This window comes from Topomyia yanbarensis, chromosome 3, assembly GCF_030247195.1.
Source record: "Topomyia yanbarensis strain Yona2022 chromosome 3, ASM3024719v1, whole genome shotgun sequence".
Classification (NCBI taxonomy): domain Eukaryota; kingdom Metazoa; phylum Arthropoda; class Insecta; order Diptera; family Culicidae; genus Topomyia; species Topomyia yanbarensis.
In genome coordinates, this window is record NC_080672.1 from 100591915 (window position 1) to 100606334 (window position 14420).

The following is a 14420-nucleotide window of genomic DNA, read 5'->3' on the forward strand; positions in this document are numbered from 1 at the left end:
GGTAATTATAGAAGCAAAATACTTAGTATTATTTTTTCTCAATAATACGGTAATAATTTTTTAGAGAACGTCGTACTTTTGGCTTCAAAGTATTATGAAAAATTCAAAAATTGCGCTAAAAACAAAAGCTATTCTACCTGTGAAAAGATCTGTGCAACTTTTCAAAACGATTGGTTCAATATAATTTGACTTATGATGTACACTGCAAAACTAGTTTTCGATGAGGCGCCTCCGGAGATTAGCTGTCCGACTTTTAAATTTCAGTATTTTGCAATGAAATTTTCACAGTTATTATTTAATTATAGAATGAAAACTAGTTCATTTTTAAACTCATGAGAACTAGTGGAAGCTCATCAGATTAGAAATGAACTCCTTTTCTTGCGGCACATCACGCTTGACTAGGGGTTGGCTCATGAATAGTCTGTTTTTGAAACAAGCGTCAATCCGGCCTGAGCTTAGTCATGTGACTACATTAGTGTAGGATTCTGATGAGACTAAATGGAAATGCAAATTCCACAGTATGGTGCCCTTAACGCGTAAATGTGGCTTCAAACATAGCGATTTTAATTTTTTTAATATTCTCCAGTAATTTTTAAATGATTTTTTATTAATGTTACTATTATGCTTAATTACAGGTGATTCCCATATAATTTTCAAATGACTCAGACATTTTTCTCTGATGATTTTGCAATGATCCAAAAAACGACAATCACTAATTGAATAAATATTTCCAATCAATCAAGTCCCTCGATGTCTGCTCTTATTAGCCTCATCTCCACTCCGTGCACCAGTAGAAGGTGTAAACTGCGTGCCATTGTCGGGCACGAGCCCACGTACTGGACCAGAGCTCTCCCACCGAAGATTAATACCCCAGAACCGGAGGTAGCACGCAGCGCGACAAATTATCCCTCATATTCGAGAACAAACATCAACTTCTGAAACAAACAAGCCCCGGCGTGTACATATGATGCGTCTACCGAACCCACCGATTCCACCTGGGCCAGGCTCGCCCCAGTCGGTCGTATCTTGCCGGTCGCGATATAAGAGATTTTTCATGTTTCGTTTGGCTTTTTTTCCTGCTCGTTTCTCGATTCATCTCCCCGTTTATGCAGTCATCGGTCGTTATGCCTTTGGAAGAGACAGAGTCCACGCCGGTCGTAACAGCCCCAGCATCAGTAGTAGTAGTAGTAGTAGTAGTAGTAGTGGTAGTAGTAGTGATCGTAGTAGAAGTAAAAAAAAGCGAGCCAAAAGTCGTGACTCGAAGAAACTTTTCAATTGTTTGGGGGAGGAACCGGAGTGATTTTTTATCTTCTCACTCTCCGCCGCTCGTGGCTTCCCGCCGATCGTCGGACCCGGACGGCGAACAGTCAAATGCTGCAGGAATGCCTTTTATCTTCCTCGTTTCGGTCCAACTGGGTTCGGGGTGGCCGGAGCGGGGTATCGACTCCCGCAACCCGCGCAGCAGCCAGCAACAGCAGCATCATCGAAAGAAAGTAGTCAAATTGTCCAATTAGGATGAACAAGCATCGAATTAGTTGATCGTATTAATTATTGCGAGGGGTCGACGGGCAGGGTTTTGCGAAGCTGGTACGGTTCAAATGGCAGAATTGGTTAGATCGCATCGTGGTTGTAATTTAATTTCGGATGATAACCTTTGGCTGCTGCGTTTAAATCGTTTTTATAGAAATTTGTCTCGAGTTGGTTCAGCTGACTGGCGTCAATCGATTTGCTTCGGAATTTTCCGTAAAATTTTTAATTTAACATGTCGATTCGAATCTTTACAAATTGAAAGATTAAAAAATTGATAGACAAATTGACAAATTCTCAAATTGACAGTTTGACAAATTGACATTGACAAATCGACAGATTGACAGATTCTTAAATTGACAGATTGACAGATTGACTGATTGACAGATTGCAGGAGCGGATCCAGAAAAAAATTTCGGGAGGGGTCCGAAATTTTTATTTTGGAATGAACGTTGTACAATACGTTATGCGTCAAAACCTCATTTAATGAAAATCAGTATTTGTGATCAAATTTGGTTTGAAATGATTCTAAGTTTGAAACTAATATAAAATTTAAACTAATTCAAAATTTCTCAACAAGTTTAAAATTTTCGGAGGGGGTCCGGACCCCCAAGACCCTCCCCCTGGATCCGCCACTGACAGATTGACAGATTGACAAACTGACAAATTGACAAATTGACAGATTGACAGATTGATTGACAGATTGACAGATTGACAGATTGACAGATTGACAGATTGACAGACTGACAGATTGACAAATTGACAGATTGACAGATTCACTAAATATATAAAACATAAACACTGAGCACACTTGAACGCACTTGATTATCAGAGCACAATTCATACGCTGCTACATTGGATTCGTCGTCTCAGAAGAAAACTGGTAGCAATACAATATTTTGCCACACAATCAATCACCCCTGCAAAGATATCATTTCCCATGATGTTTTCACCAACAGTCAGTAACCTACATCGGAGTATAGTTTCTTAGTTCTTCTCAATCTTACGATTATTTCAAACTGGTTGAAATCAAATCTTCTCGGCCATAGTCAGCGATAATCATCGCTTTGCATGTTAGGAGAAAAAATATCAGCCTCACTCAAGACCAACCCAGGCAGCGGGAGGGCTATGCGATCGTGATTCATTCCCTCCAATGACGATGACCCCGCTCTCCTTGGCTCTACTGACCTGTCTAATCATACCCTTCGAATCGAAAGGCAACTCATCTAATCATTTTTCCTCTCTCTCTCTTCAATCCACAGTGAATCGACCGAAAGGACAGCACTCGGCTCCACGCGGAGGTCCACCCCGATCATGGACGAACGCGGAACTAACGGAAGCCCTGCAGCATGTGTGGAACAAAAAAATGACCACCAGCCAGGCATCGCGGATCTTTGGCATCCCGTACAATTCCCTGCTGATGTACGTCCGGGGCAAATATGGCAAGAGCTTGAAACTGGAGCAGCTGCGGAAGGATTGCATAAGCGGTCCACCGATTGAACTGCTTCAGATGGGCATGAACAATAACAACAACAAAGATAAAAAGGATGGTTCCGATAAGGATATGCCTCACCATCCGGGTAACGGTGGACCGAACGAGGGACGAACCGGTGGTGGATCGGATCAGCGTGGACCTCGCTCGGCGTCTTCGGAGCCGGACCTCCTGGGAAGCCCTAATCCCCTGTTCAACCCGTTCCCGCCGGGATTCTATCCCGATTTCCCCGGTGGTTTTCCTGGTCTCCCGCTGAGTATGCTGAATCTGCTGCCACCGGACCGACATGGGCCACATCATCAGCTGGCGATGGGCATCGACGAGGACTGCAAAAGTGACCGATCCAAGCAGTCCATGGATGATGACTACCCGCAGCCACTGGCACTGAACCGATCGTCCATTTCCGGGTCTGACCGGACTGATAGTGGACCGGGTGGTCATCCGGGCGACAGTCGAAGGGAAATCTACCACCAGAACGGACAGGACTAATATTTATACTTTCTTGACCGCCTCAAGGCAATGCCACGGTATCCCAAGTGGGTAGGTTGAGAAAGTGCGGGAAACGAGCGAGTGTAAGGTAAAACCGAAATAATGAACAACTGCGAGAGAATGGAAGTGAAAGAGCGTAAGCAATTCAAAAACTATCTTCGGCTGTGTGATATTGACGAGAAGAAAAAAACAAAAGACGAACACGTCAAGCGGCGACTCGGTTGGCGTCTCGGCTAACGATAGCCGCTGTTCGTCGATAAAGCTTCGTTCGGCGGCTGCAAAAAGCTTCACCACCTAACGAAACGAAAGCTAGATGAACCGAGCAACAAACGAACGTGATAGTGTTAGGGTTTTTATTTGAACGATTCCTAAATATGTTTGTTTTATATTTTGAGTATATTAGTTGAATCATTATTTAAAGCAATGTTATAGTAGAACAAATGCAATATTTTATTTTAACGCAAATTCTATCCTACTAAGTTGAAAACTATTTTATTTTCTGATAAGCTTCTAATAAGTAGCACACACGCAAACAAATTCGGGGCAATATTTATATTTGAAAATTGATAAGACGACGAGAGTGTGAATACAATTAGAATCACAGCAATTAGTTTATGATAAGTTTTTTTTCCGGAACACGACGCGAATTAGTTCTGCGAGATGGTGCTTTATGGGATACAAATTAGGTTTTTTTTCCATTCTACTTGCGAGAGCCAAACGAATGCAAATGATACAAACTCAGCTAAACTGACCGAGCGAGATGTTATGATTTTTCTTCAGCAAAAACAAAACTGTGCAGTCCTTCAGATGGAATACAAACAAAACAATAGAACTACTAATTAAGAGATGAACAAACGTGCTTCCTGAGTATATAAGTTAAAGTATAAGTTTTAAAATCCATTTACAGTGAACTAAGCAGAATGCAACACAACAGATCTAAGTGAGTATACAGCAAAACAGAAAAAAATAGAGGTGGTAAACAGACACATAAATACTACTACAATAGCTAATTTATTTATAAATCATAACTAAGTGAATCATAGTGCTGTTATCGCGAGAGCAGTTATGCACACAGTATTTTATTTTGAGTAGTATAATTTCTATTTTTGTTAAAGCTAGACTTTATTTTACCGGCAATCCACGCCCCTCTCCTTCTAATAGTTATTTAGTATTATTTTCGGTCTACACATACAAACTCTAGAATGGTATTTTTTATATATATGTTGTATATTTTAGTTTTCCGCACACCAGCGTACTTCCAAGAAGAAGCAACGGGAACCAACAAACGATACAGTATTAATCAAATAAATACAGCAATTTTTACATGAAATTATTTTCTTTTTCTGTTTTATTTCTATTTTATTTCACGATCCCACACGTACACCCAACAGCCAGAATCAATGAAAGACTGAACAAGCCCTGTTTTTGTTCCGTTATTTCGTTAAGTAAGATTGACACATCCAAACAGCCAAGCGTAAGTTGAAAGGCCAATCTTAAAACTTTATTTTTTTATGTATTCAATACCAACCAGAACAACAAACGGAGTAAAAACAAACAGCAGAAGAAAAAATAAAGATGAACAGGTTCGACCGTGTTAGAGTCGTAACAGTGTAACATTAGAGAATGACGTGAGGCTAGATAGCATCTAACCAAAACGAAAAAAAACCAAAACAAAAATCGCAGTAATAAGTAAAACTGAATGGAACTAATTTTAACTCGCATTACATAGGTTACTAGTACTGACGGAACCAGTCAGGACATACATCGGTTTGCAAGCCAGAATCCTTGAGTTATTAGAACGCTATTAGAACTTATTGGCGGCTAGTAGGGCAAACAGATTGAGCAAAGCTTTCGTCAAATGACTACATTTAGGCGTTTGCCTTTCCGTTTACCTTGTTTACTTTTACTCATCGACAGCCGATCTGTTTCAGTACCTCAAGCTATTAATAAGACAAGATGCAAAAAGTTAAGCAGAAGATTTATAATTGAAAACTTGCAGAATAAACTAAAAGCGAAACTACAGATGAAAACAATAGACTATATTTTACAGAATAACGCAAACAGGTTGGTTTGTTGAATTTTGACATTTCTACTTACAATTCTGCGGCTTCTGTCCTAAACGCGAAGCAGAGAAAAGGAAACGGAAGCAAAATGAAACCACAAAACAATAGTTCCTCAACCATACCACATACACACATAGTTACAAATATTGGTATACAACTGGATTACCTGCGAATCAAAACCAGCAAACTTACAATAGAAGCCAAATAGGGGTTTTTGTTTCCAGCGCAATAGACACTGTTTTGTGTTCGAATGGTCGATCCGGTGGGTGGGTTTGAGTCTGTTGTTCATAAATAGTGGATGTTAAAAGTACAACCAATAATTTCCTATTTTATTAAAGCAGTTTTTATTTAATGATTGTAAGAAAATCAGCGTCAACATAAAACATAAACCGAAGCAAACTTACCGCAGGAAAATATTCTGAAATTTAAATTTCGAATGGTTTCGAACAAACAAACTCGACAACGTAAAAAAAGAATGGTGCAACGAATGGTACGAGAATTTGCGGTTTACGAGTTCTTGTTTGCGCAGGTAAGCATTAAACTGCCCAGAAAAATGATGAATTGTTGAAAACTCAATCGGCCCAACCCTGAGTCGATTCCTAATCCCACCAGAAGTACTTGCACTAAATTTGAAGCTAATCGGACAAGTCTAACTACCGGACCAACGTGCCTGAAGTTTGTATGGGATTTTTCAACAGTTTACATGGAGAAAACCCACGTATTTTCGTTAGGTGGCACTGTATGCATTGTACTATCACTATAAGTGAAATTAAGAAAGATATTTTAATTGTCAACAACTTTGTCGAAGACTGTTAATCAATCCGGCTTTGTTAAAAGAAGTTATTAAACATTTAACGAAGTGATGCGTGAGTCAGTTTTGCATAGGGCCTAGCAGTGCATGGATGTGTATCAGTACTCTAGTCCCGCGATTGACTAGCAGTCTTCGACACAGTTGTAGCCAACTAAATTATTTATCTTATTTTCACTTACAGTGATAATACGATGCATACAGTGCCACCTATCGGCGAAAATACCAACTAGTGGTTCCATGTAAATTGATGAAAAATCCCATACAAACTTCAAGCACGTTGGTCCGGTAGTTAGACTTGTCCGATTAGCTTCAAATTTGATGCAGGTATTATTGGTGGGACTAGGAATCGACTCAGGGGTGGGCCGATAGGGGTCATTTTTTCCTGTCACTCTAGTAAGCATGGCTGTTGTAACATCCATAAAACAATTCAATCCAAACGAAACTTTCCCGCGCGCCTAGTAAACTTAAGTGTGATGGCCGGATCCGAAGTCCCTCTTAACAAGGTTCTAGCACGCGTCAAGACTGTTAGTGGTAGTGAACAGCTATTAAAACGTGGTATTGATAACGTAGACGCTATCAATCGCCGCAGAAACTGTCACATATACGAGTACAGCGGCAGTTTTTTTTTTGACGCATGCTAGGACCTTCCTATATAAGGACTTTGGGCTGGGCACATGGACAGATATTTCCATTCTCTGCAGGGATGCCAGGTACTTTTGTGTCATATCTGCAGCGGAATTTTAAAAAGTCTGTAAATATTTTGAAATGCCTGCAAAACTGTGAATGGAGAAAATCGTACCCTAATAGGGTAATTTCGGGAGAGATGTCGCGCTCTCTGTATCTCGTGTATGGGGTCACTTTTATACGGTAATATGATATTGTGAGATTGTCTTTCGAAGAATTACAACACTGGAGATGTAAAATAATCATTATTAACTCACGAAAATTTTATTATTGATTATGTGCATCCAGTTGCATCACGAAGCATCGAAAAATTTTCAGTATTACATTAAAATTTCGTTTTTTTCAATTGTTCGATTTTTATTTGGCAAATCATGTATCGGTTGAATATCTGGGGCCTTTTAGAAGGCATTCTGATCATGAGTACAATCATCCAAAATTTCAGAGAAAAATGTCGTCGTGTGGCATCTCTCCCCTACAATTGGGATAGATTCCGCATCAAAATTGCGGGTGAGATGCCGATTCTGATGATTAAGTGTTTGTCCAACGAGCTTTCTGTCCTGTTGTTGTAGTGAATTATAACTCCTTGGTGTGGCAAAGTTTACCCTTGCACAAGTTCGTTTTGCCCTGCCCGTTTTTAAAAGTGTAATTTATAATGATGTTGAGACATTGCATATTTTACATGTTTTTGAACATATTGCAAAGCGTTACGATTGCGATTACAAGGGAAAATGTTAGATGAATGATATTTATTAAATTCTCCCCCTCTCTATAGCTAAGCTATGATCATATTTCCTTAATGGGCGCGTTTCACCACATCTATTTTTAAATAATAATATATTCTAAACTTAACCAAGCAGGTTTCTTAGAGTGGAATTTCGCAAAAACTCTGCAGTACTAGAACATTACTTTCAATGGAGCTTTTCATTTGTTGAGTTGCGATAATACGTAAATGCACATTGCGTCATCTAGCCGCATATAAACTAAACCGGCCTTAAGGTGGATGTAAAAATCCCGCCATGCATAAACCTGTTATACAATTAATCTGGTTATACGAATCGTTATTGAACTGTGTTTAAACATTCATGATACGTAAAACCTTTACCCAGTTTTCCCCGAGAACCGAATATTTTATGTTTCCCCGGGTAATGTACAAAAGCCAAATAAACTCGTAAATAAGCTTTACGAAGTAACTCGTATCAAGTCTTAAACAGAAAGTCATAACATAAGCATCCATTAAGCCAACACCATCTCCTTTACACAACGAAACAACCAGTGCTTATCCAATCGTCAGTCACACCCGCACTACCGCTTGCCAGAAGAAAACGAACCAAAAGTTCACACTTAAATGTATACACCGCAGTGCACTCTGGAACGCGCGCCGTGTTGAATTTATTTGTACACGCACCTGACGCCACATATAATGTAAAGCGCAGCAGAGCGCGGCTCTCTCGCACCAAACCACCCCACCGCCAACCTCTTTATTCAGCTTCAAACGAAAGAACTTTCTGCTTCTTCTGTGGTGTGGTGTGTCATCGTTGTATCTTCTGTGCATGAAACTGACATGCCAGTGCATCATTAGAATGAAATTCTATCAGCGCCCGGCGGCAGTCATGGTGGTGTATTACCTACCACCGAAGAATGCGAGCTGACTTGAAACGCAGAAGCTGCTACGCTTACAACGTCAGAATACAAACTATCGATTCCCAGCAACGCTCGCTACTTGGTTGAATTGTACCGACCAATCAAGGATCAGATAATTACTACTTTCATAAAATCCATAATTTCCGCTATTTTTGGTAATTGTACATCCTATAGATTTGGATACAATTTTTTTGTACATATTTCCAATCAGATAGCGTAATAATCTTATTTTTTCGTTCAGTACAACGGCAGATATTCACGTTTAAAAAATCGGGTGAAATGCCGGCAGAAAATTTTGAAACGGGAGCCCTATATTGAAACGTTTGAATTCTGCTTCAAAAGAGATTCTGCGAAATAGAAAAATGATAAATATTCAATGATTGTTTGAGCTACACCAAAACTTCTGTTGCTACTCATATGCTGCAAAACCTTTTAATTAGCAATTATGAATCTTGTATCAAGTCTATCCATTGGTTTGCATTTGCATTTGAATTAAGTTGTTTGTTTGTTTATTTAGGGTTTACGAGAAATTTCTGGTATATACGGGGGTCAGTTGGTATATGGTGGTTTGCGTCCGCGGGAAGCCTTTCCAACACCCGATCCGGGAGTGGCAGAGGGCCCTCCAGTGGGAGGGTTGAGTCCAGGTATCCTGGCCGGGATGGCCGTTCCAGTGCGGGGCTGAGGGTTGTTCGGCTTTTATGCCATATATTGTTGTGCAGGCCCGTGATTGGAGTGAACGTGGTGGGCACAGAGAACAGACGTCCATCTTCAGCATTCAACTTGTGTAAAAATCGTTAACATTTTTAAGGTAGTTGGTATATCTCCACCTGGTGCGTACTGTCGGCATGTTTTTTTTTTAGTGGCTGAGTTCGACTGAATTGACAGTGGTTATACCTCTACCCAGTCAAACCATTCCGGAACCGGTTCGGACTTCTGAGTGGATTCAGTATGTATTCCAGCTCAAATGCATCAACCGATTGAGTCAGAATTGGTTATTTTCTTTGAGCCAGATTCCATACTGAATGCATACAGGATTTCGAACCGGTTCCGGAATGGATTTGACGGATAGTTGGGATAAGTTGGTGTAGCGCAGGAAGTACCAAGAAGAAATCCGTGAATATTGTGGTTGCAGTATCTTCTGGCTTACATGGAAAAAACCCACTAGCTCGAATTTTTGCCACTAGGTGGCACTGTATGTATCGTATTATTAATGTAAGCGAAAATAAGAAAGATAATATCTACCTACAACTTTGTCGAAGACTGCTAGTCAATCTGGCTTTGATAAAAGAAGTTATTAAACTTTTAACGAAGTGATGTCTAAGCCAGTTTTGCACGGGGCCTAGGAGTGCATGGTTATGTATCAGTACTCAATTCGCACGAACTAAACATTTTTGTGAAGTAATCGGTTTAGTTCAATGGTGGGTTCAGAAGAATTATAGTAAATAATGAGTCATATTTTGGTTAGAATATTTTAGTTCCACATTTAACCGCATAGAAGGCGCTAACACTAACTTTTCAACGGAAGGAGATAGAAATTAGGTGTCTTCCACAAAGTTGTAAACAAGACATTTTGCAATAATTCTTCCGAACGTCTCGACATACTTTAACTTTTTTTAATCGATTTAACAAAAGTGGCTTTAACCTTCCGGCAGTCGCGCTAGTGCATTGAGTGCACGCTGTTCTGAAAATCTAGCGAAATCGTCTTAGGCCACCAGCGTCAAGCGCGTCAACCCTGGGGGGGCGTTGGAATCTTGATCTGCTATATAAAATGAGTGAGGATCTTTTACTATAAAATAAGTCAGTGCCATTTCAGGTACACACTCAATTATTGTACGAAAGTCGAGCTGAAATAGAAAACTGATGTAAACACAGTGGCGGCGCTAACGGGAGAGGGGGCGAATGGGGCAGCCGCCCCGAGCGGCAAAAATTGGGAGCGGCATACGCTGCTCAACATAATTTAATTATTTATTAGAGATTATCATTGTTCATTAATCGCGATAAACGTTAGGCGCCTCTGTTATTTCTCCTAAAAACTGTAGTCGAATCAGCTGTAGTTACAGCTTCTGGTCTGGCCAAAAATGCATCATTATCGTTCACTAGTCTCGCTTTGTGTGGGCAGTGAACGTTGATGATACGGTAGTTGAAGAAACGGGCTTTTGCTCCTCACTACACACATTCTCTCGCTGTTACTTGATCAAGCGTGGGCGAATCTTGTCCAGCACTATAAAACCCAGCTCGATGCTCAGATAGAATGTGGCTGCTCGATGCCCGCTTTTGCACACCTTCTGTTCTGAAGTGTCGAGTTTACAGCTCGTCGTGCAGAATTCGGTCGATCCCCTGGAAGCCAAGCGACTTACAGTTCCAAATTGCCAATAGCACTATTTTTTCGTAACATGACTTAATTGATCCGATCCGTACGCAAAGCTGTGTTTCCGGACGGCTTGTTACACCTGCACAAACCTCCTATCTGGTCGGAGGCTTCTCATTTCGCTACAGAAGGTGACGGTAGCCCACATATTATCCGTTGTGTGTCCAACATAAAGAAAACAGGCTGACAGGGTACCCGGGTACCCGAAAATTCAAATATTTTTAGCTATGTCAATTTTTAATCGATTAAGATCACTTTTGGATGTTTTGAATTCAGGAATTCATCCATTTTTAGAATCAGTGAAATTGAACCCGGCGAATGCATCTGGTTCCCGCTAATCCGGTTTCCCGGAAGGATATTCTAGTACTGAGAAACAATTTGTAAATTCTAATAAAATTCTATAGGTATCAAAATTCTTGGAATTGTCTCGGAAGGTTTTTTCTTATTTTTACGGGATTTTACAACGATTTGACCTCGAAACGGTCACTCACGGCCTTGCAGGTACCTGCTTCGAAAAGAGAGTTGCAGGGTCAATTATATTATAATACAGTATTGGAATTCCCAGTATTGGAATTCCCAGTATTGGAATTCGAATATCCGGGAACCAGATGCATTTTTACAGATTCTAAAAGTGGTTGAGTTCCGGAATTTAAAACATCCTAATGTGTCCAGATTGGATAAAAAATGCACTAGTTATGAGTATTTCGGTTTTGCGGGTACCCGGCCGGCCTGTTACTGGGTTAAAGAAATCCAAAAGCCCCCGATCACTGTTTTTTCCCCCCAAAAGTTATGTTTGATATTATTCAAAGATGTAACTAAGTTGCAGATTTTCAATTTGGGAAAGAGTACTGGAATTTCATGAATTAAAATCTGCAAAAGAGTAAGCTGTCGGACACAACACAAGTGCGATCTTATGAACAGAGTTGTAGCCTCACTTTACTCACCGTGATTAATACGTAATGCTGATACAAGGCTACTTGGTCAAGTTTGAATGCGTTTTATTCTGTTGATTCCAAATTGATAAAAAACAAAGGGAGTTCCGCCCTTTTAATTTGGTCCGGGCTTTTGTACTATATATCCATTTCTTTATTGAAAGTTGAATTCAAAAAAACCCAATACATTATTTTTAGGTGCAATATATGTTTTATCGAGAAAATGGCAAGATTATAAAGTGTTTATGAAAAATTTGCCAACAAATGAAATTCATAGCGACGCTACCAAGTTTCAAAGAATCTTAACATCAAGTAATGTTTTGAGCAAATCTCATTTCTGTTTAATTAGTTTTCATAAAACGAATACATTCAGTGTAAAAAAAATAGATAAATTTCAAAGTAATCCTTGTTGTTAACTATTTTGTAACAATTTTCATCAACATACGCGGAAAACTGCATTGATGAGATAGTTTGGTTAGTCAGAAATATTTAAGAGGCGGCAAATTTAAGTTTTTGCCCCGAGCGGCAAAAAGCCTAGCGCCGCCACTGTGTAAACATTAAGGATGCGCGAAGCTGAGACACTACCAAAGACCACGTCGCGGACTTGTCAGTTCCATGCAGATTTACTCATAATAAAGTTCTCAAATGTAATGTGGATAAACGAACACATAACGAACGTATTTCAGTTACACGGCAATAAAAATTTCACCTGCAGAAACTTCAAATTAAAAATAGCGAAAATTATTGAAAATTTTATGGCTCGTTTTCTCAGCTTCATACAAACACAAATAGGATAAATATGAGGTAATGACCAGCTTTGAAAAACTGTGGCAAAGATCATGGAGTAAACTAAATCAATTACTAGACCGACGAGAAGATAATCCCATGCCGTACCATGAGAATTGAAGTCGTTGCCGGTGTCTAACGTAGAACCAGTGCCATTTCAGGTACACATAAGACAGAGGACACTACACTGAGAATCAATTTGTTTGAAATGTCACATGAGATTTTTGGTGTTCCTGGGAGCGCTGGAAACTATTTTTTTGATCTCAAACTTCTAAGACCAGGGACTGTTTGCTAAGGCTTTGTATCAGAGTTTCATCTAGCTGTTATGTTTGACGCCAAGCCAAGAGAAAATTTTAAGCCGTCTTTTTCAAGGAATCCCATCTGCTTGTGGGTTTCAGACGCAGAAAAAAATATCCACACAGGAGGACCGTCAGAGTGACCCTCTTCCTGTACCAAGAAAGCATAATCTTTTTAGTGTTTCTGCGAAAGAGTGCTTAGAGCGTATTTTAAGCGGATACTTTAAATTTATCATAATTTACCATATGAGCTCGGCCCAGAATAGGCATACTTTTTAGCATACCTAATGCAACAAATGCATGAGTCATTCTTGCGATTCTCCGCGCAATTGTCACACAGCCAACCCCGTTCTTCAGTAGGTCCCTTGCATAACAAACTCGAATCGGTGGTCGCACCGTCGGTCTCAACTTGCTGTGCGGGCAAGTACACGCGGTAGTCTTTCATAAAAGATTGCCAAATATTCCGTCTAAGAAAAACTTACCATGAATTGTGTCTATCTGATTAACTGAAACTAACACAAAATGGAGAAATCTGTTCCCTAAAATTAGAGCGGATTACATGAACGGTATAATCTGAAGTATTCAACACATTAGTAAAGTATCAAAAAATGAGCTTCCGAAATTCAAATTTTAATGGAATCCTAAGAGAGATTCCATCAGAATTCTGAGAAATATTGGAATCGAAATTAAGAGAAGGACATTGTGAGCCATCCTTTTTGGCGTTTATTTTGCACTCCTGTCGAATAAATGCCGTTGTTTAGTTGGCAGCTAGTTTCTCGCATGAATTTGACGCATACACACGCAAATCACATTTTGAATTTCTGTTTTGATGTATTAAACTGTATTTATCTTTGTTCGACCTGGCATTTTTGGTGAATTGTATTTACTTTTGTTCGACCTGACATTTTTGGTGAATATTGAGATCGTACATCGAGACCGGTTTGCTGAGCTTTTAGGGAATTATTATACTAAAATCCAAAGAATTTTTTTTAATATTAGTTCTTTCATCGAACTCGCGAAAACCATAAAAATATCGATTTTCGATAGTTTAATGCAGTTATTCGAAAATAATCGGTCATGATGCCACTTGCGATTCAAGTTATAAAAGTACTTCGAAGTGATTTCACGCGCTAGTGTCATGGCGTTATTCGTCATAAATTACAGCCCCGATAAGGTCTAAGATATCTGTCAAAGGTAATGGTTAATTTTGTCACCGGAACGTAGCACACATAGTGAGGCATATAATAAACTATCCCCAGAACATTTCAAACCCATCCCACGGATCGAAAATTTTCTGTTTAGTTTATAAAAAAATAATTGTTCATGTTTAA

General features: G+C 39.6%; 1 protein-coding gene across 1 annotated transcript in view; it reads left to right on the top strand.

Annotated features, from left to right (window-relative positions):
* Positions 1–14096, top strand: part of LOC131694050 (protein jim lovell) — a 131090-nt gene extending 116994 nt beyond the window's left edge. Inside the window, exon 4 of the mRNA XM_058982406.1 lies at positions 2790–14096. Coding sequence (XP_058838389.1) covers positions 2790–3508 — 719 coding nt within the window. The 3' untranslated portion in view covers positions 3509–14096. The remainder of the gene's footprint in view (positions 1–2789) is intronic.
* The last annotated feature ends 324 nt before the right edge of the window (positions 14097–14420 follow it).